A 20,545-nucleotide genomic window follows, 5' to 3' on the forward strand; every position below is an offset into this window, starting at 1 on the left:
CGGCTGCATGTGGAGGAGGAATTGGGCATCAAACCCTGTTTCCCAGGCCACCACTTTTCACCACCACACCACTGTCTTTTTCTCCATTCTGCAGGGCCCTGGCTGGGGGGGGGGAGCTGCTTCTTGTAGATTTTAAGTCATTTGGGCCGTTCAGGAGGCAACCATCCAATGGGGCGTGCTGCTAAGCTCGCGGCAGTGAAAACTGAGTCTCTTCCCAAGTCACGGCCCGTCGGGTCAGTATTTCAGCAGTCCAGCCCAGAGCCGGACGCCAGTGGGCGAGCACCTTCTCTTGCCATCTGCCAAAGAGCGCTGTGGGCCTCTGAGGCTTGCGCAGCCCCCCAAGTTGCTCGTTCGCCCGCTTCGCCTCCCAGCCCCTCGGCCGCCTAATGAGCGGGTCTGGCAGCCTGTCTGCCGCGGCGCGGGAGCCGCCCGTCTGGCACGGGGACGAATCCCGTCGCCGCTCGCCTGTGATGCGGGAGGCGAGCGGAGGCGAGGGCGTGAATCCGGCTCCATTCAGCTCGACGGAGGGGGCGCGGCGCCGGGGATGCGCGGAGGAGCGGCGGCCGACCTGGCCGAGGAGCGCCCGGGGAGGAGCAGCCTGACCGGGCCCAGCACCGGCGCCCAAAGCCCCCCCGGGCAGCCGCAGTAGCCGCCAGCCGCAGAGGCCAGCGCGCTCCCCGCCCAGCCGCCCGGTCCGCGGCGCTCCGGGCCCTGCCTCGGGAAGGAGCGCGAGCCTCCGACTGCGGCCCGCCCCCCGCCCGCACCGCCCACGTGACTGGCGCCCCCCCCCCCTCCCTCGCTCGCCCTCCTTCCTCCCTCTCGGATTACGGCTCGCTCCTCCGGCCGGCTGTTCCGAGCCCCGCGCGAGGCGCTCGGCTCCATTGTGCGCCCCTCCGCGGCTCCCTGTCGGGCACTCGAGGCCCCCTGTGCGCTGGAGGCTGCCGCCCTCCGGCCCGCACCGCCATGGCTCTTGCCGCGGGGCGCCGCGCAGCCTCCCGCGCCTGAAAGAGGCGCGCCGCTGAGCACAAGCCCGGGCGAGGCGCTGGCCAGGGCGAGGCGAGGTGCGGCCGCTGCTGCTGTTGCTGCTGCTGCCGCCGCCGCCGGGAGCCCGCCCGGGGGGGCCTCGCCGCCCCTCCTCCCGCCCCGTCCCCGCCCGCCCGCCGGGGGGCCGCCACCGCCGCTCCCCTTCCTCGCTGGCCGGCTGGCTGCGGGCATCGGCGCGCGATGGAGACGGTGGAGAAGGAGTGCGGCGCGCTGGGCGGCCTCTTCCAAGCCATCGTCAACGACATGAAGGTGAGCAAAGGGGTTGCCGCCGGGGGGGCTGGGGCAGGGGTTGGGGGGGCCGCCTGCCGCAGGAGGAGCGCCTCTTCCAGCCCGGTAAACAACCCGGGGGAGGGAAGGGGAGGGCAGCGCTGCCTCCTCCCGGCCGCTTCCCGCAGCTGCTGCTGCTGCTGCTGCTCGTCTTTGCCGGCTCGGCGGGCGGGTCTGGCTGCCGAGCGCTCCTCCCGCCGTCGCCCCGCGCCCAGGCAGCGGAATGGCGAGGAGGCCGGCCAGCCTCCCCGCCATCGGGGCTTCCTGGTGGGCGGCGGGGGCAGCCTGCAGGCAGACCCCATCTGTCCGTTCAGGAGGGTCGGTGGGCAGGGCAAGTCAATTGCAACGGGCTGGGGGCTCCGCCTGGGGAAGCCGGGTTGCTGGTTGCTTTGATGCCAACTTTGGAGGCCCTCTGGGTGGTCAACACAAAAAGAGTGCCCCTGGGCATGTGCAGAGAGCTTTCCTGGCGCCGGGGTGTCTTCTGTACAGGCTTTTTTCAAAGAAAGCAGCAGACCTTCACGACATACTGGATATTGTTAGGGGGGGGTGGGTAATCGGGTTAGTTTTGGAGTAAGGAATCGTCAAGTTTGCCCCGTTCGGGTTGCTTTGGCGGGTCTGCACCTTTGGTGCCCCCTTTCTCCGTGGGGCCTGGCCGCTGGGCTCCCTTTTCCCCAGCCTCAGCGAGATGCCCTGGTGCCTGGCCAGGCCACTCGCACAAGGACCCTGCTCTTCCGGAGGGCTGGTGCTGCTCGTGAGGTTGGGCCAGAGCCCCACCAGGTGCAGGAAAAGAGGCAGACAGACTCCGTTTTGCTTTAGAAACACCAGAACCTTCCTCCCAACTTTTGGGAATCCAGGGGGTCTTGGGGGCAACTGAGCTTCCGTGCCTTCTAGTTGACCTTCCTCCCCCGGATTCTCACTCCTTGGGCGCTTCAGAAACTCTCGTGCCCAAGGCTGCTGCCTCCAGTTTACCCTCTAGTAGGAGCCATTGGTGATCCGGGAGGGACGGAGGCCAGGGAGTGACTGGGCTGGGCTGGCTCAGATGGTCCTTTGGCCTGGGGAGGTGCTTGGTGCTGATACTTTCCCCTGGTTGAGAGTCCCATGAGCCCAGCTTTGCTTTGTAGCTCTTCAGACCTGTCAAGGGCACTGAGGCCTGCAGCACAAGAAGGTGACCCTCCCTTACCTGTTTCTCAAGGAGGTGTGGGCTTTTCCCTGACACAGTTGTGCTTTTACCACGGGCTTCCCAGCTGTGTATTTCTCAGGGTCAGGAGGAGCACTGCTGCCAAGGGATTCCCCGGAAGTTCACTGGACCTACGGAAGAAGGATGAAGTAGGAGCCCATGCCCTCAGGGAGGCTGTACAGCAGGGGTAGTCAACCTGTGGTCCTCCAGATGTCCATGGACTACAATTCCCATGAGCCCCTGCCAGCAAACGCTGGCAGGGGCTCATGGGAATTGTAGTCCATGGACATCTGGAGGACCACAGGTTGACTACCCCTGCTGTACAGGTTAATTCTCATCCCACCTTTCCTCAAGAAGCTCCTTGTGTGTGTGTGGTTCTTCCCTTTCCCATGTCGGACTCCTGATAACCCAGCGCGGTGGGGTAAAGAGCATCATGCTGAGGTGGCCACATGGGCATCTGAACTTGGGGCTCCTCTGTTTTGATCAGGCGCTCCAGTCTCTGGACTGCTTTGGCTTCTGTTTTGGGGTTTCAGGGCCTTTGTGGGAAAGAGATTCTTTTGCTGCATCAGAATATGGGGCTGGACCGGTCCTCTGGTGGATTCCTGAGCAACTTAGGCAGAGATAGTCTCAATTGCTCGAGAGAATGCTTGTGAGTTTTAAAATTAGAATGATTCTTAGAGCTGGAATGTTTTAAAATTTTATACTATTTTAGTTACCAATGATTCTTTTATGTACCTTGTCAATGCCAGATGTTTTTATGTATTTTGTAATTTCACTACTGGTCTAGTACCGTAATAATAAAGACTTTGACTAGTCCTGGATTTGACTTCTGTTCTGCCCCCTGAGGACTCGAGAGGGCCGGATTCTGTCCCTTTCACACAACCTCAGCTGCGGTTCTTGCTGGAGGGTAAACTGGGTGCAGGATGCCCACACCTTCCGGATTGTGCCAGGTTATAATCAGCCCTTCCAAACCAGGAAGTCTACGCCTTGGTGTTAAAATACAGCATGCTGTAGCTGTCATCAGTTTTATCGAGAAACACGCGTATTCCTTTTTCTTTGTTCAGTCTGGAGGAATTTTCTCTTTGACAGGAATTGCGGTTATTTTGGGCTGTATATTGTTGGCATTCTAAGAGGTGCTGTCTGTGTGGGGAAACCAGAAGTAAAAGAAATTGGCGTTCCCCTCAGTTGTTTGGGGTTTAGGCATTTACTAGAAATCACCCTTCAAACATGAAGGCCCAAAACTTGTTCTCTTTTCCAGAAATGAAAAACGTGGACTCTGGGGGAAGGGCAGCGTGTTGTGGCAGATTGCCTGATTTTGCGGTCTGTGCCAGCTCTTGCTCTGCCTGCCTGCCCATTCCTGATCTCCCTTCCTCTGGCCCTTGGCTGCTTTAGCTGGCAGTGAGATCCCTTGAGGTTGGAAAGGAGCACTGAGCCAGTATCTGGCCTCTGGCTGATGCCTGGATCCTCCTGATGTGAGTGGCCAGCTAAGAGGCTCCAGGCAGGCCTCCCTCCGCCTTTTGGGTCTCATCCAGGGCCTTGTGCTTCCTCTTGCTCCGACTGGAGCATTGCATCACTTTTGTCTTGCAGCTATTATTGTTGTTGTTATTCAAATGAGGGCAAGGTGCTTATGCTTGTTTGTTTATAGTCCACTTTTCTTCTCTTGTGTTCCATTTTAACTTCACAATGACCCTGTGAGGTAGATTAGGCCCAGGAAGGGCACTGCCCCAAGGTCATCCTGCAAACTTCCATGGCAGAGCTGGGATTCAAACCTGGATCTTCCATTTCCTAATCCAGCAGTTCAGCCCCTACACCAGACAGGATGGAGCTGGAAGAGCTTCTTGCAAGCATCCAACCCTTTTGGAGACAATTTAAAAGGAATGAACAATGCCCCCCCCCCAGTATTTTTGGCTGGCTATCCTTCAGCCCTTTGTGGTATGCTGCATCTGCAACAGCATGGTATATATTTGTTCTTTTTCTCTACTGTTTTCTTCTCTCTTTTGTTATCTTTTGAGAGATCCAAATACAGTAAATCCAGGTGGTACTCCAGGGGTAGTCAACCTGTGGTCCTCCAGATGTCCATGGACTACAATTCCCATGAGCCCCTGCCAGCGTTTGCACCAGGCCGGAGCCAAGACCAAAAAGGCCCTAATCCTGGTCGAGGCCAATTTCACCTCCAGGGATCACCAGCCAGTTTTGGTCCGGTTATCTTAATGACCTCTTGGGGGGGGGGGTTGTAGTGGGAAAGGCATTCCGATGGATACACTGGTCCCAGACCATTTAGGGCTTTGTAGGTTAATACCAAGACCTTGAACTTGAATGTGGAGCCCGTGCAGCTGGGCAATCACTGGTGTCATGTGTGCCCTCCACAGGGTCCCCGCGAGGACCCCACACTGCTGCATTGTGACCCAGCTAGAGTTTCCGGAGCAGTCTCAAGGGAAGCCCCGTGTAGACTGAGTTGCAGAAGTCTAACCTAGAGGTGACTGTTACATGGATTGCCCTGGCCGGGTCCTGTGAAGAGAGGCAGGGCACAAACTGTTTAACACATTTATGGGGTGTGACTTAGACTTGCTAAGCCAGCCTTGAGCCGCTGCTCGGTCAGGAGGGGGAGTGTAGATTAATAAATGGTGCCTTCAGTTTGTTCAAACAGCTTGTCTGGCAGAGGAACAGCCTTCTCTGTGAGCTGCCCCGCGGAGGAGCAAAGAGAACTTCTCGCCTGACTCATTGGCATGTTTCTGGACCACAGATTGCTCATCGCCAGGAATGAGGGACTCAGGCAGGCTTTTGTGAAACCCGGCGATTTCTTGACGGCCCTGGAAGGGTTTCCTGAATGGGTGGGAGTTAATTAATTGTTTATATGTTTTATACATTTGTTAAACATTTATCAGATGATATGACCATATATATGGCCATGTCAACCTGCCCGCCTCTTCTCGAAACAGCCAATGATAGGGCTGGGGGGGATGGGAAGGGGGGACTTGTTCACAGCTCTGCTTCCCAACCGTATTCAGCATGATCGCGCCTCTTCTGGGGTTTTCTGAAGCCTGAAGAATGTTTCAGAGGTTTCTAAAGAATAAAGAAGTTAAGAAAGACCACTTGTCCCATCAGACGTTCCCCGGAATCTCCCGGTTACATTGGGCTTCCCTGGAATTTGTAATTTCTGCATGTCAGGGTTCAGTACCCCATACAGTGGCATGGTGTAGATTTAGGGAGCTAGCAGGGTGTAGTGCAGTGGTTCTCAACCTTCCTAATGCCACGACCCTTTAATACAGTTCCTCATGTTTGGAGACCCCCATCCTTAACATTATGCAAGGGTTCTTTCACAGAAATTAAACCGAAACTGACCAATGGCGTGAAGATCCATGGTTCATGATTGTATATACATTGTTTTTTCCCCAGGGTTTCTCAGTTCAGTTCTGCCTCTTGTCCTGCCATGCCGACCTCACAGTTTTCCACTGCTCGAGACAGATGAACGCTCTACTTCCCCCCCCAAGCCAAACTGCTCACCCTGCTGCAACCCCTCTGAAAGGGTTTTTTGATCTCCAAAGGGGTCCCGACCCCCAGGTTGAGAACCACTGGTGTAGTGGCTAGAGTATTGGCCAAGGATTTAGGAAAATTTGGGTCAAACCCCTGCTCTGCCATGGAAGCTTGTTGGGTACCCTTAGGCCAGTCGCACATGGTTGGCTGAGTCTACCTCACAGGGTTGTTAGGAGTTTAAAACAGAGGAGAGAACAATGCCTTAAGCCACTTTTCATTCTAAATTGCAGCGAAATGTGGACAATGAATGAAGCAAATGAATACACTGATCATTTTTTCTCAGTTGTTGGCATTCGGCTTGGCAGCTGATTGGGTAGTTTCATGAACATGTGGCAACCCAAGCATGCTGGTTGTTTTGGATTACATGTGCTCCAGTGTCATGGGGGGGGGTAGGTTATGCATCATCGTAAAGTAACTTTATATCTGCTACATTTCACACAGGCAGCCATGTTTATCATGGTAGGTGCATGAAGCTGCACGAAGCTGCTGCTTACAGGTGGTTGTGTGAGGATGCGCAGTGTGCGTGACCCATTTAGGATGCATTCATATTAATCAAGCACTCTCCTTTGGACATGCAAAGCGTTCAAGGTTGGAATACGAGAGAGAAGCCTCTCGGCTCCAATATCGCCCCGGCCGCCTCTGCAGCTCAGGTCCTGGACTCTTTTTATAAGATAATCTCTTTCAACTGTATTTGAAAGTATTTAAGTATTTGAAAGGTTGTCACTTCAAGGAGGGCAGGATGCTGTTTCTGTTGGCTGCAGAGGAGAGGACACGCAGTAATGGGTTTAAACTTCAAGTACAACGATATAGGCTAGATATCAGGAAAAAGTTTTTCACAGTCAGAGTAGTTCAGCAGTGGAATAGGCTGCCTAAGGAAGTGGTGAGCTCCCCCTCTCTGGCAGTCTTCAAGCAAAGGTTGGATACACACTTTTCTTAGATGCTTTAGGATGCTTTGGGCTGATCCTGCGTTGAGCAGGGGGTTGGACTAGATGGCCTGTGTGGCCCCTTCCAACTCTATGATTCTAACTGGGTGGATGGAGACCAGAATGGGAAACAGCTGCAGGGAAGCCCTGTGAGAGTGCAAGTTTTCAAAACATTCCCAGTACAATGTAGAATAACTTCAGGGGTCTGATAAAAAGAAAACTTTTTTAAAGTGTTCCTCGAGGTTTGCAACCAAATTACAATTTGAACAAAGGATTCTTCACCCGTTGCTGCTTTCAGGCCGCCCACTTTGGTGCCAGCGTTCGGATTCTAGGCTGCGCTGCATACGGTGGCCCTGTCCGTAGGCACAGCACAGTGCATTCTGCCTCCAAGGGAGAAGGTAAAATGGAGAAAATGCTCACGAGTCTGATCCCTTGTGGAGCAGGGTGAGGGGTCACCCCTCCCTCTTTCTCCAGGGCCAGTCTTGCTCAGAACTAGGAGTGTTGCGGACAAAGGTGTATGTGTGTGAGGAAGAGACTTGTAGTCAGTGACAAAGCAGCCATCAGAGAGCTTTAAGGTGTTCACCTGAGCAGGAACTGAGCCAGGTTGGCGCCAGGTGAGCAGTTAGGCTTCCCCGGCGGGGGTTGCCTCTGACGTTGGGACCCTGCCGTTTCGTGCTGGCTGCTTTGCTGCAAAGCCAGTGGGGCAGGATTCCTATCAAGCCCCTTGAAGTACGAATTCCCCTCTTGAGTGCAACAAGGCAGCCAGTGAATCGGTGAGCCCACGTGCTGGTGCTCAAGCAGCCCGCTGCAAGGGGATTTGGGGTTCAGTCTCTGGCATCGTCAGTGATTGGATCTTGGGTCGCAGGCATCGGAGGGGAAGGAAGGACCAACCTTCTGTCCTCCTGAGGTCTCCATGAGTTGCTGCCAGGTAGAGGAGATGGTGTTGTGCTGACTCAGCACAAGACCCATATTGTGATATGCTCATTTGCATAAAGGGATCCTCCTTTTGGGGAGTGGCCAGAAGAGGAGGCTTCTCCACGCTTGTGGGAAATCACGTGCAGACAATTCTTGCTCAGGTTTCCTTCCTTTTCATACATTGAACGTTTCTCTGTGATAGACTTTTGTCAGACTGTGGTAGACTTGGGGGTGGGGGGGAATTAACGCTTCTATTTTAAATGAAAGGCAGATGTTCCGTGTGTTAAAGCTTTTTCGATGTTTTCTGCTGAGTGGCTTTCACATGCAAGGCATAGTAAGCTACTAGACAGTTCCTTTTCAAGGATGTTTTTCTAAACTGGAACAGTCTCCACCTGCTACAAGGAGCCCACTTGCTTCAGAGCGTTATTTTTGACAATGTGCATCTTCAGAGAAATATAACTATTAATGGTGGGACCCTACTTAACAGCAGAAAGCCGTAAGCTTCAGCGAGTGGAGGCAGTGTGAGTTTCTCATGGCTCTCTGGCTTTGCAGATTTGCTTCTCACGAAGGTTTGTGTATCCTGATGCCTACTCAAATGCCAAGAATCTGGCCTGGCTACAGTTACACAAAGGTTTCAGCAGCTTCCAGACTGGATTACCAGAGCATACCCTGTATGTGTCTGCTCTCAAATCTCGGGTGTTTGACCATGCGGCCGCTTGAGTGCTGTTCTCGGGCAGTTTGCTTGGTGCATATTGCACCAATTCTCAGACCGTATCATTTCCTGTTTGTGAGTCCAGTTCAGAGTGTTCAGCTGGACCCTTAAAACCCCAGGTGGTTTGAAATCAGGGCATCTTAAGGGCTGTCTGCTCCAGCAGGAGCTGCTTGCTGGGCACTGAGGATGTCTATAAAAGCCCAGTTTCATGGATGCTTTCGGCTGACCTTGCGTTGAGCAGGGGGTTGGACTCGATGGCCTGTATGACCTCTTGCTACTCTTATGATTCTGTGATTTCCCCCCACCATTGAAGGTTTGACAGGCCGCCACATACAACAGGGCCTTTTTTGTGGTGGCACCAAGGTGACAGAATTCCAAGTATGCCAATAAGGATGGATGGAAGGATGGATGGATGAATCTGTCACCAGCCATTTACATTTTTATAAGATGAATGAATGAATGAATGAATGAATGAATGAATGAATGAATGAATGAATGAATGAATGAATGAATTCCTTTCTCCAGGAAGCAAATCTGTCACCAGCCATTTACATTTTATAAGGCTTATAGGCTTTAAAATGTTGTTGTTAGATGCGAAGTCGTGTCCGACCCATCACGACCCCATGGACAGGCTTTAAAATACAGGCTTTCATTTTATTTAATTGTGACCCTGAGATAAGCACAGCTGGTAGATAGATCTGTCAGTCTGGGTTTCTCACACAAAAGCATATGTTGCCTGGTTGCACACTGATCTAGTGTGCATTCTGTTTGCGTTATTGCTTATTGTATTTTGTGGCTGAGGTTTTTATCTGGATATAAGCCACTTTGGGAGTGGGAAGAAGGCTAAAAATATTTTAATAAAGAAGAAATAATATCAGCCACGAGAGAAGTTAAAGCTTTCTGTAAACTTTTGTGGGAAATATCCCAAGGGCTGCCTTTTCATCCCTAGAAGGTACCAGCTCTACTGCCCCCCAAAAGTATATCTTGACTTGTAATTCCTAAAAATATTTCTCTAGCAATTTGACCGTGCAGTTGTTTTGAATGTTGCTTTTGTGTTCTCCTAATTTCATTGTTTGACTTACTTAAATTTGTTGTAGGGTGGCAGGCTACGTCTATCACATTTTTTAGTGTTTCAGTTAGTGAAATCCTATTTTGTCTATGTGGTTCCTAAGGGCAGCCATAGGGTTTAGCAAAGGAAACTACCTTTTTGGAATAAAATCAGAGTCCAGTAGCACCTTTAAGACCAACAAAGATTTATTCAAGGTGTGAGCTTTTTGTCAGAAGAGTCTGAGGAAGCTCACGCCTTGATTAAATCTTTGTTGGTCTTAAAGGTGCTACTGGACTCTGATTTTATTGTGCTGCTTCAGACCAACACAGCTACCCGTTTGAATCTACCTTTTTGGAAGGCACTGACCTCATAGAGTTTTGATCCTTCGTTGCATTTATGTAGAGAAATATTCCTGTGGATTAGAATGCCTTAGAAGCAGCAGACTTCCTTCTGGCAAGCCCTTGTAAAGGCCAGAAATGCCTTATCTTTGTTTATGTTCATCTTCTGGAGATGCTGATGTCATTCATAGTTAGGATCCCTCTTATTTCCTGGCTTTGCTTTACTCCAGAGTTCAGTTGTCTACCCTTTTTGTAGTTCTCGAGTGTACTCTCTGTGTCGCTCATTTGGAATGGTTCCTGTTGCTCAGATCTTGACTTGGCTTTGTTGCATGCTAGCTATTAAGGTGCTGCAAGACTCTGGGTGGTTTTGGCTGGGGCCAACAGGCCCAGCTGTGTTCTTTTTGCACGGGCAGAGCAGTGGCCTGGCTCAGAGGGGGAGGGGAGGGTGTTCACTGCTGCCCTGGTAAGTGAAATCACACCTTTTCCGTACCAAGTCTGTAAAATAACATGATCAGCAGTAATATTGAGCTGAGTCGACAGGTGAAGGGAATAGGTGCCTGATGCAGCCTGATGCTTAAACACCCCATGGCAGAGGGCCTGTTCAGACATGATTCTTTTTGCTTGAAGTGTTCTGCAGAAAAGACTGGCTTGTCCTAATACGTGTCGTTTTTTTGAATGGAAACACAAGTTTAAGCCTGTGGGTTATGCCAGTGTGTTTACAGAGAGCAGGTGTGGGAACTTGTACTTTCCCAGCCATTCCAAAGGATTTCTGCCTTTCCAAAATAAACTTTTTGGACTGTTATTATTAGTACATTAGTACATTTTTAGTACATGTGCTAGAGAGCCAATTTGGTGTAGTGGTTAGGAGAGCGGACTTCTAATCTGGTGAGCCGGGTTTGATTCCCCGCTCCTCCACATGCAGCCAGCTGGGTGACCTTGGGCTCGCCACAGCACTGATAAAGCTGTTCTGACCAAGCAGTGATATCAGGGCTCTCTCAGCCTCACCTCCCTCACAGGGTGTGTGTTTTGGGGAGAGGAAAGGGAAGGCGAATGTAAGCCGCTTTGAGACTCCTTCAGGTAGAGAAAAGCGGCATATTAACACAGTATAGGGCAGGTATCCCAATCTAAGTGTTCTGGGTTCCAGTGGCCACTTGAAATCAATAGCATCATGCCCAGTGAGCATGCTTCTGCATTTTGCGTTATCTCAAATGTTGCTGAGCCCTACTTATTAGTCTGGTCTACAGATGACACAGACATAGATGATGCTTGCTAGGCCTGAACCATCAGAAGCCTGCAAGGGAGAGCTGGTCAGAAGCGCTCCTGGTCCCTGCCACAACCTGGAATTTCAGACACTGAGATGTGTTCTGTGTGGGGTGTGTCAGAAGCCACAAGTGGGTGGCTTATTCATCCACCTTCTTCCAACAGGGAAGAGGCTGCAAAATCCATGCCTAAAATGGCTTTCTTTTCTTTTTGGATAGGGAGTATTTTGAACTGAAATTGGAGCCATCTGTCTGGTTGCAGAGGCCAGGTGGTCAGCCCTAGCAGGAGACAAGGAGATGTTGGGACACCCAATAACCATGCCTGGAGTCTTTGGGGTAATGCAAAAATGGCGCCTTTAAGTGTGGCTATAACTGAAATATTGCAATGAGAATGTCACTGGTCCCGCAGTCCTTGTACGAGCCTGATTTCCACTCAATTTGTCACTTTGGCTGGCAAGCATATACGTGAGCATGTAGGTATAACTGGTTCTGTTGTCAGCCTTGACCTTCTTCATGGGTTGCCCACCTTTAACAAGTCACATGTACATTTATTCATTTATATGGTCCTATCACATGCAGTTGAGCCTCTTGTGGCGCAGAGTGGTAAGGCAGCAGACATGCCATCTGAACTTCTGCCCATGAGGCTGGGAGTTCAATCCCAGCGGCCGGCTCAAGGTTGACTCAGCCTTCCAATGAGTACCCAGCTTGCTGCTGGTGGGTGAATGGTGGGGGAAGGCACTGGCAAACCACCCCATATTGAGTCTGCCTTGAAAATGCTAGAGGGTGTCACCCCAAGGGTCAGACGTGACTCGGTGCTTGCACAGGGGATACCTTTACCTTTACCACATGCAATATAGAGGGAAAGAAAGCTGCCTGGGTGATGTAACAGGTGCTGGCCAGTCAGCACTCTCCTTGGTAGTTTTTGATGGAGGCAGGTGTTTTCAGAACTTCACTCTGGAAGGGAAAAGTATTGTTTGGGTTGAGGAAGAACCAACAGGCTAATATTTCAGTGCTGAAAGGATATTAGGGCCACAGTGCATTTCAGAGCTGGAAAAAAATTGCATACAGAGATGTATGCAACTGCACTCACGTACAGCCCTGTGCTTATGTGCTCATTTCTTGGAGCATCCATTGTAATGCTGCACAGATGCTGCTTTAGGAGCAGGACATCAGCGTTATCCCAAGACTATTTATAGCTTCTATGTCTATTACTCCCTCATATGGATGTTATAAATACCCGTGGATGGATATATTTAGGCATTCTGCCTTGTAGAAATGGAAACTCTTCTCCGCCTGCAAATCTTCAGATTCTTGGAATGTGTCAGCCGGAGTGCCCTGGTCTGCTACCCTCACGTGCCTCCTTCCAAACCCCTGTCTGTCTTGAGCTGCATGGTCCCCCTCCTCAGCTATGGAAATAAACGCCTCAAGGGCCAGAAATGGAAAGACCCACAAATTAGCCATTGGTGCTGTTCAGATTTCCGACTCAAACTCCCGGATCCATTTTGAATGTGGAGACTTTTGAGGGCTGGGAATATTAAAAATCACCTTAGCGTTCTTGGAAAGCACAGACACACATACAACCCTTGAACTTTTTGGGGACCCCGTAAATCTCCTTGTGACTTGGCATGTCTGAAAAGTGGCCACCTCTGCCTGTGTAGCCACACAGAGAGGGAGGAACTTGTGCTTGCAGTGTAGCCCAGGTGCACAAGATTTTGCAGCACTCCAGAATCTCCAAAAGAATTGAGGAGTGCTTAGCAGCAGTTCTTCTCCAGTCCATCATCATCAGCTTGTTTGTATTGCTTAGCAGAAGTTCTTGCCTGCCAGATCACAGAGTGGTGATGTGGCAGCGATCCCTAGTCATTCATCCTTCCCTGCCTTTCTGTCTTGTCCTGCAGCAGAAGATGGAGCGGGGAGGAGATGAGGCTACTCGGCCAAGGAAGGGTTGCTTGTCCTCCTCTTACGGATGGAGCCAGCATCTTCCAGATTCCTAAGAATCTGGCTGTGGCTTACTGGCTCGGTCTTGTTGGCAGGAGGTCCGAGTGCTGTATCCGTCGTGGTGAACTCCAGGAGTCTAGTTTTTCTGGGCCCCTGGAGAAGACAGGTGGATTTTTTTATTATCCTGGACCCTAAAACAGCTGGGAAAGTTTGCATATTCTGCATACAGCCTTGGCCTGTTGACTCCCTCAATCCTTAAATTGGATTGTGACACAAAATTGTGAGGGCTGGGGGAGGCACAGCTGTATGCCCTTTATAGGTGAGCTTTTTCAAAAGATTCCAAATCGGTGCTGTGCTTTGCATCAAATGGATAGCATAGGCTGACCGAATCCTCCAAAATGACCTATCAGGGCTGGTTGAAGAATACCAGATTTGCTTTGGCATCACCTTGAATGAATCTACTCCTGATGTTGGAAGAATAATAAACCTGAATTATAAGCTCAAATTGTATTTTAAAATGTTCTTGAGGAGGGGGTTATTTAAATGCATGCAGGGGCAAAGTAATGCATGCTACTGCCGTGTGCAGAGGCAGAAAAACCCTGAATGCCAGTGACAGGAGGCAGCATCTTTCTCTGTGCCCTGTTGTTGGCCCTGCAGGGTAACCGATTGGCCACTGTGTGAAGCAAGATGTTGAACCAGATGGACCAGTGTGATCCAGCAAGGCTCTTCTGATGTTCTCATGCTGCAAAATCACCCAGCAAAAGTTTGGAGCCCATACAGAAGTCACCTCCAACCTGCAAACGCCCCCTTTCCTTGTTATCCATAGAAAATACTCACCATAAGTGAGCATGTATCCACTTGCCCAAGATAATGTAAGTTTAGGAATAAATATTTTGTTATCTGTAATATGAATTAATATGATTTCAGTGGGGTGTCCATCCATGGAAATTAACATTCTCCCACCCCACTTAGGGAAGGAACTTTTGCTTGCAGTGTAGCTCAGGTACACAAGATTTTGCAGCATGCCAGTGTTTGCAGCTGTGCAGTCGGAGCGTGGCCTGCCAAAGCTGGCTTCTAGCTGTGCTCCTGTATTCATTATCTCAGTAATATGAAGCAGACTTTTTGGCCATTTGTTAGGTTCTTAACTGCAAACGAGGACCCTGGGAATTACATCATGGGCAGATACGGAGCACACGATGAGCAACACATTTCAGACATCTAGGGAACAACGGCACATGGATCAAGAAGCCTCCTTCATGCTAGTGGGCTTAGATCTGTGTCTTGCTCAGAGAATCTGTGTGAGAATTTGCATGTCCCACTGCTGAAAATTAGGGAGAGGCTTTAGCAATACACAGCCCTATTTTTCATCTCAGGACTTCTTTCCTGGTCTTAATATTGTATTGATATTGTTGTTGTTGTTGAACTGTAGGGGGAGGGAAGTAGTCAATAAATAGGCTAAATAGTTATTGCGAATTATTAAAAAAGTAAATGTATTATTTATCAATGAGTGGGTCCTTCTACTGTAGATATAGTTAGTATCTGGGTTAAGGCACTCCATTTTCAGATTAAAAGCAAAACAAAATCACCCAGCATTGAAGCTCCCTTTGGTAGAACTCAAAACATCAAACATTCTTGGTTAGTAGATCACTGCTAAGAGAAAAGATCTACCTGCCATTTCCCCCAAAATATTTTCTTTGATTTTTTTCTGATACAAAGGGAAATGGGAGAAACACAATTTTGTAAAATCCTATGAATTATTTTTTTCTTGCTGATGTTTCCAATAATGAATAAAGGAAAGGGGGGAAGGGATTAGAAGCAACACCTTTGATTTTAATTTTTTTGAGAGCAGTGAAATGATTTTTAAGATACGTTTTTATTCATTCAAAACATATAGCAGCAAACAGTCTGAGGACTCCCCCCTCCCACCACCCCCCAATTTGTCCATTGGAAAAACTGGATAAATTAATGGAGCTTTAAATAAAATTCCTCTGAAATGTATTTTTTTCCTTTTCCCTAAATAAAATGTGCTCCAGATAGCACTGAGTATGGCATATGCAACTCTCTCCTGCTTTAGCATTTGGTGGGTATGTTTGCAATTTTGCTTGTAGAAAGGCATTTATGCTCCTAAATCCCATAAATATGCTAACTGTGTACATGTTAAGTAAGCTATATACTATGCATGCTATTTGGTTAAATCGAAAAACATGTTTACGTTTGATAGGAAAATAAGTATTGTGAATTTTCCATCCCCCCTAGAAAAAAAGAGCAAAAAGAACCCCTCACATTTCTCCTCCTCATGGCTTCAAAATCTTCAGACATTTCTCTAATCACCATGTGCTAGTCAGCAGCCCCTGCAGAGTGGCCACCAAAGGTTGAAGCTTCTTGTAAAGAAAATAAATTGAGTTGTGTCCTTTTCCGCTTGATTTGCACCAAACTCATCAACCGCAGAAGCAACCCAAAAATGGCCTTTCTAGTTGACAAATTAGAAAGTCCTTTGCAAGCCAGGTGTTGTCTTGCAGAGAGTGTGTATGTGTCGAATTCTTTCTCAAACTAGCTGTTGCTGAGATAGCTGACAAGGAAGTTTCCAGGTGTTACTCCAAGCTGTAACTGTGGCACTACAACAGGAAGCACCACTAGAAACACCTTGAAGATGTGAGACTTCTGACTGCTGGGGTTTAAAACCATTCCTGTTTTATTTTTTCCTTGATGGAAGCTGCATGCTGACCTTTGAAATCATCTGGGTGAACAGCAGCTTGTACAGGGGTGGGCAGGCAGAACATACCTAGCATAGAATCTAGAAAAGCCTTTCTCAACATTTTTACCATTGAGAAACCCTTGAAATTCTCCAGGCTTCGAGAAACCCCAGAAATGGCGCAATCGTGTAGAATATGGTTGGGAAGCATAACTGTACACATCCACCTGGGGACCCTCGTCTTCCCGCCCCTTCCAGTCCCACCATTAGCCATTTTGGGAGGGAGGCAGGTCAAGGTGACACTATAGGGTCATATCTTTAAACAGCCCGTGGCGCCACGGACTAAATAATTCGTTAAGCCCCCTTGAGGTGGGCTTTGTCCGTGATGAGGAAGGGTCCGGGTTGGACCCTTCCTCACGACAGACAATCGGAGGGACCAATCGGAGGGCGCGAAGCGCCTGCCGATTGGTCCCTCCGATTCCCAGCCTGAGCAACTGCGAGCCGCGCCCAGCGCAGCTTGCAGTTGCTCCCGGCCTGATGCGGCGAGAGGCGCTTTGCGCCTCTCGCCGCGTCAGCCCGCCGCCCCAGAGAGCCCCCGGCAGTCGCGCGAAGCGCGGCTGCCAGGGGTTCCCTGCCTGGCGGACTGATGCAGCGAGAGGCGCTTTGCGCCTCTCGCCGCGTCAGCCCGCCGCCCGAGGGAGCCCCCGGCAGTCGCGCGAAGAGCGGCTGCCGAGGGTTCCCTGCCTGGCGGACTGACGCGGCGAGAGGTGCGAAGCGCCTCTCGCCGCGTCAGCCCGCCGCCCGACGGAGCTTGCCTGCCTGCTGCCCAAAGAAGCCTGCTGCCGCCGCCACCGACGACGACGACGACCAGCCCGCCGCCGCCGTCGGTGAGTCCTAGCGCCCGCTGCATTTAGCTGCAGCGGGCTTGATTACTAGTCACTCAATAAATCGCCCAATAAATGTTTAACAAATTTTTAAAAATTAATTAACTTCCACCCATTCGGGAAACCGTTCCAAAGCCTTCAATAAACTCCAGGGTTTCACAAAATTCTGGTTGAGAAATCCTGATCTAAAGCAAGGGAAGTTATAATACCGCTCTATTCCACATTGATTAGACCTCATTTGGAATATTGCGTCCAGTTCTGGGCACTGCAGTTCAAGGATATTGTCAAGTTGGAATGTGTTCAGAGGAGGGTGCCTGGGATGGTCAAGGGGTTGGAAATCCAGGCCTTAGGAGGAGAGGTTGGGCATGTGTAGCTTGGAGACAAGCAAGGCAAGGTGTTGTAGGGTCGCTGTGCTTTACTACGTGAAGGGTAGATGTGTTGAAGAGCAGCCAACATGTTTACTGCAGCTTTAGAGACAAGGACTAGGACCAATGGGTTCAAATATAATGTTATAGATTATTATAATGTTCCATGTAAAGTTACATAATGTTCCATGTAAACCACCCAGAGCTGTAAAGAATGGGCGGTATAAAAATCCAAATAAATGAAATAAAATAAATTACAGGAAAGAAAGTTCTGCTTAAATGTTAGAAAGCATTTTCTCCTGGTGAGGGATGCTTGTAGATGGAAGATGCTATCTTGGAGGGTGGTGGAATCTCCTTTGTGGAACTTTTTAGGAGCAGATTGGATGAGCACCTGTCAGGAGTGTGTCCTTTTTAAGGCTCCAAGAAGGTGGAGGGCTGGACTGGATGGCCCTTTGGGGTCTCTTGCAGCTGTGATTTGGATACCTGGTGGCTCAAAGCACCCTTCTGCAAGCAGTGCCGCTGTATGCTGTGCTGAGACTGCTTCATCAGTTCAGTGGTGTGGCTTACCTTGCAGCAGTGCGAAATGGAGCATATGAGGAGCAAAGGAAGTAAGAACAGTTTGGAGAAGAAAACAGCAGTGGAGAATAGAATGGGAAAGTACAGACAGGAGCTCCCAGGACTTCTCCCTGCCAATGCTCTTGAGTTCTTCTGACGGCTACAGGGCATCGTTTCTCACTTCCTCAGTTCTGTAATCGGGTTATTTCAGCCAAGGAGCTGGGGAATGAAGGGTTCTGTGCCTGACTGTTCGGTTGCCCTCCCCTGGGTGGGGGAAACGGGATACTTCACACTTTCCAGAGAGTCTGGGCTGCAGACAGGGCGACTGGCCTGTCTAGAGGAGAAGCGTGAGTTTAGGATGGCAGCAGTGGGAATGAAAGGCACATTGTTGGCTGCGTGAGACCAGCTTGGGCAGAGAGAAACAGATGCCTCTGGGGCCAGGGCAGCCTTTCCTTTTAAAGGCCTGGCTCCTGCTCACTTGCAGGGGAGAGTGGAATTGGGGGGGGGGGGCTTTGGACACCTGCCTGGACTGAAAGGGGTTGAGGGGTAACAGACAAAACCTACCAGTCTTGGGGGATTGAGAAGTCCCCACTCTGCATATGCAGAAGAACAAGAGCAGGTCTGCTACAGCAGGGGGAATCAACCTGTGCTCCTCCAGATGTTCATGGACTACAATTCCCATGAGCCCCTGCCAGCAGTCGCTGGCAGGGGCTCATGGGAATTGTAGTCCATGAACATCTGGAGGGCCGCAGGTTGACTACCCCTGTTCTACAGAGGACCAGTTCAACACAAGGGGTTGGAACCAGCCTAAATTTTCTGCTAATGGAAGGAGTGCGGATGGGTGGGTGTTGTCAAATCACAGCTGATTTATGGCAATCCCAGCAAGGGCTTTTCACAAGGCAAGAGATGAATAGAGGTGGTTTGCCATTGCCTTCCACTGCAGAAGCTTCCTTGGAGGTCTCCCTCTTACGTACTGATTCTACTTAAATTCCAAGATCTGAGAGATGGGGAGATGTTATTTCCCCCAATGTTGCCTTCCTGCTACAGACACTTAGCCCTTCATGCTGTCTCTAAGCATCTCTTGCACTCCACGTATGTTCTGCAGTGGGAGAGCGGAAGGCTGGAAAGTTCTGTTCTGCTTACGGAAGTTCCTTACATTTGCGGAAAATTTGTGGAAGATGGGCCAGCAGGTATGATTCCATTCCGCACCCCTCTGTGAGGGCTGAAATGTCACCTTCAACTGGCCCATCTTCAGTGTGCCAAATTTGTCACTGTAAAGTTTCTTGGTATCATTTCTGGGTGGTGTTTTCTCCCCCTCCCCCCTTTTTTATTTTTGGCAGTAGCTCATTTCCTCTGCACATCAAGCCCTTTACTGGAACAGCGTTCAAGAGTTGCCCCATTCCTAAACTGACATAGGCCAGTCTACCAGCAACACCGACTGCCTGGCCTGCTGCATTTGTAAATTGTCTCAGATTTTTCTGGAGGGAATGTTGTTCCACAAACAGAATGGTGCTCTGCAATCCTCAGTAAAGAGCACTGTACTTTAAAGAAATTAGTTTGGAGTAACTTCCTTCTTGGAAGCCTGTGTCTAGCTAGGAGATAGCTGCAGTGACATTTTCTCCGACTTGCATTTGTCATACAATCCCAAGGAAATCTTCTAGTTTGCATTTCTGATTCTCGAATAAATCATCATAAAAGCCCCATTCTCAAGTTACACTGAACACCTACAGCCTGTATGCTGTTGCTTATACCTGCTCATAAGAAATGAGACTGGGAACCACTACTTAGATTAATCTGGGATTTAAATCAGGGGTAGTCAACCTGCGTTTGCTGGCAGGGGCTCATAGGAATTGTAGTCCATGGACATCTGGAGGACCACAGGTTGACTACCCCTGGTTTAAATGACACATTCAGCTGTATGTGAATCGGATTAACTTGAAGATAACTCAATGTGCATGCAAAGAAAAATCAAGTGTGCATTGTACACAGATTGTACATGCGCTCACTGTGCCTTGTGAATGGGGCTGAAATGCAGTTGTGGTCTGGGCCGCGGACCAGGGGTTGGGGACTGCTCAACACCATCGCTCTGTTAATAGCACGTGCTTCCAAAAGGCAGGGTGGGGATGGGACTGGTGACCCTACTGAGGGTCTCGATCCATTGACTGCAGACCACCTTTCTAGTCTGAAGAATGTTGTTGGTTGCAATTCTATGAGATTAAGCGGAGAGCAGGTGTGATGATGGGGCTGGAAGCACGCAAGTTCAGATCCCTGCTGTGCAGTGAAATAGCTCAGATACTCAGCCTAACAACTGGGTTGTAGTGAGGATGAATTGGGGACGGGCAAGGGAATCACTCTGCCAGGTGAGACCAGGGCCCCGCAGGTCCTTAAGCAGTTCAACAGGCCCTGGAAAACGTTGTTCTACCAGGCCTACGGTTGAGACCTGGGGTTTTATCTAATTTCAGCTTACCTCCCTGCCTGATTCCAGTCCGGATTCCATCAAGCCGACTCTCATATTGCCCCAATGTCTCCCTGGACAGGAGGCAGAACAGGGCAAACTATATAGTTAGCCTATAATTAGTTGGATTTTATTACATTTTTAATAATAATAATAATAATAATGATGATGATGATGATGTATTTTATAATGTAATTTTATAATTAACCATGCTGAGATTTTAAATGTTTGGATCGTGCTCTTAATTTTTCTGTAACCTACCCTATACCCTTGGGGAAGGGCAGGATGAAAGTTTGAAAATCTGAGGGCTTCCCCCAATTTGCCCGTTGGAAAAATTGGAAACTTGCAGGAGTGAAGCGGTTGTGCAGATGACTTCCTCTGTGGGGAAGGTGTGTCCATCCTGGCTGACGAATGCCCCTTTGGATGCATAGCAGAAGGGCAG

General features: G+C 49.8%; 1 protein-coding gene across 6 annotated transcripts in view; it reads left to right on the forward strand.

Moving 5' to 3' along the window:
* The first annotated feature begins 455 nt into the window (after window positions 1-455).
* The window catches only part of MTSS2 (MTSS I-BAR domain containing 2), a 77,630-nt gene continuing 57,540 nt past the window's right edge, over window positions 456-20,545 (forward strand). Inside the window, exon 1 of one of the 6 annotated variants that reach the window (XM_077309727.1) lies at window positions 456-1,293. In XM_077309727.1, the coding sequence (XP_077165842.1) occupies window positions 1,225-1,293 (69 nt within the window). In that variant the 5' untranslated portion in view covers window positions 456-1,224. The remainder of the gene's footprint in view (window positions 1,294-20,545) is intronic. The other 5 variants (XM_077309725.1, XM_077309726.1, XM_077309730.1 and 2 more) reach the window with 5 other exon arrangements.

The sequence above is a fragment of the Paroedura picta genome, chromosome 14, assembly GCF_049243985.1.
Source record: "Paroedura picta isolate Pp20150507F chromosome 14, Ppicta_v3.0, whole genome shotgun sequence".
Taxonomy (NCBI): domain Eukaryota; kingdom Metazoa; phylum Chordata; class Lepidosauria; order Squamata; family Gekkonidae; genus Paroedura; species Paroedura picta.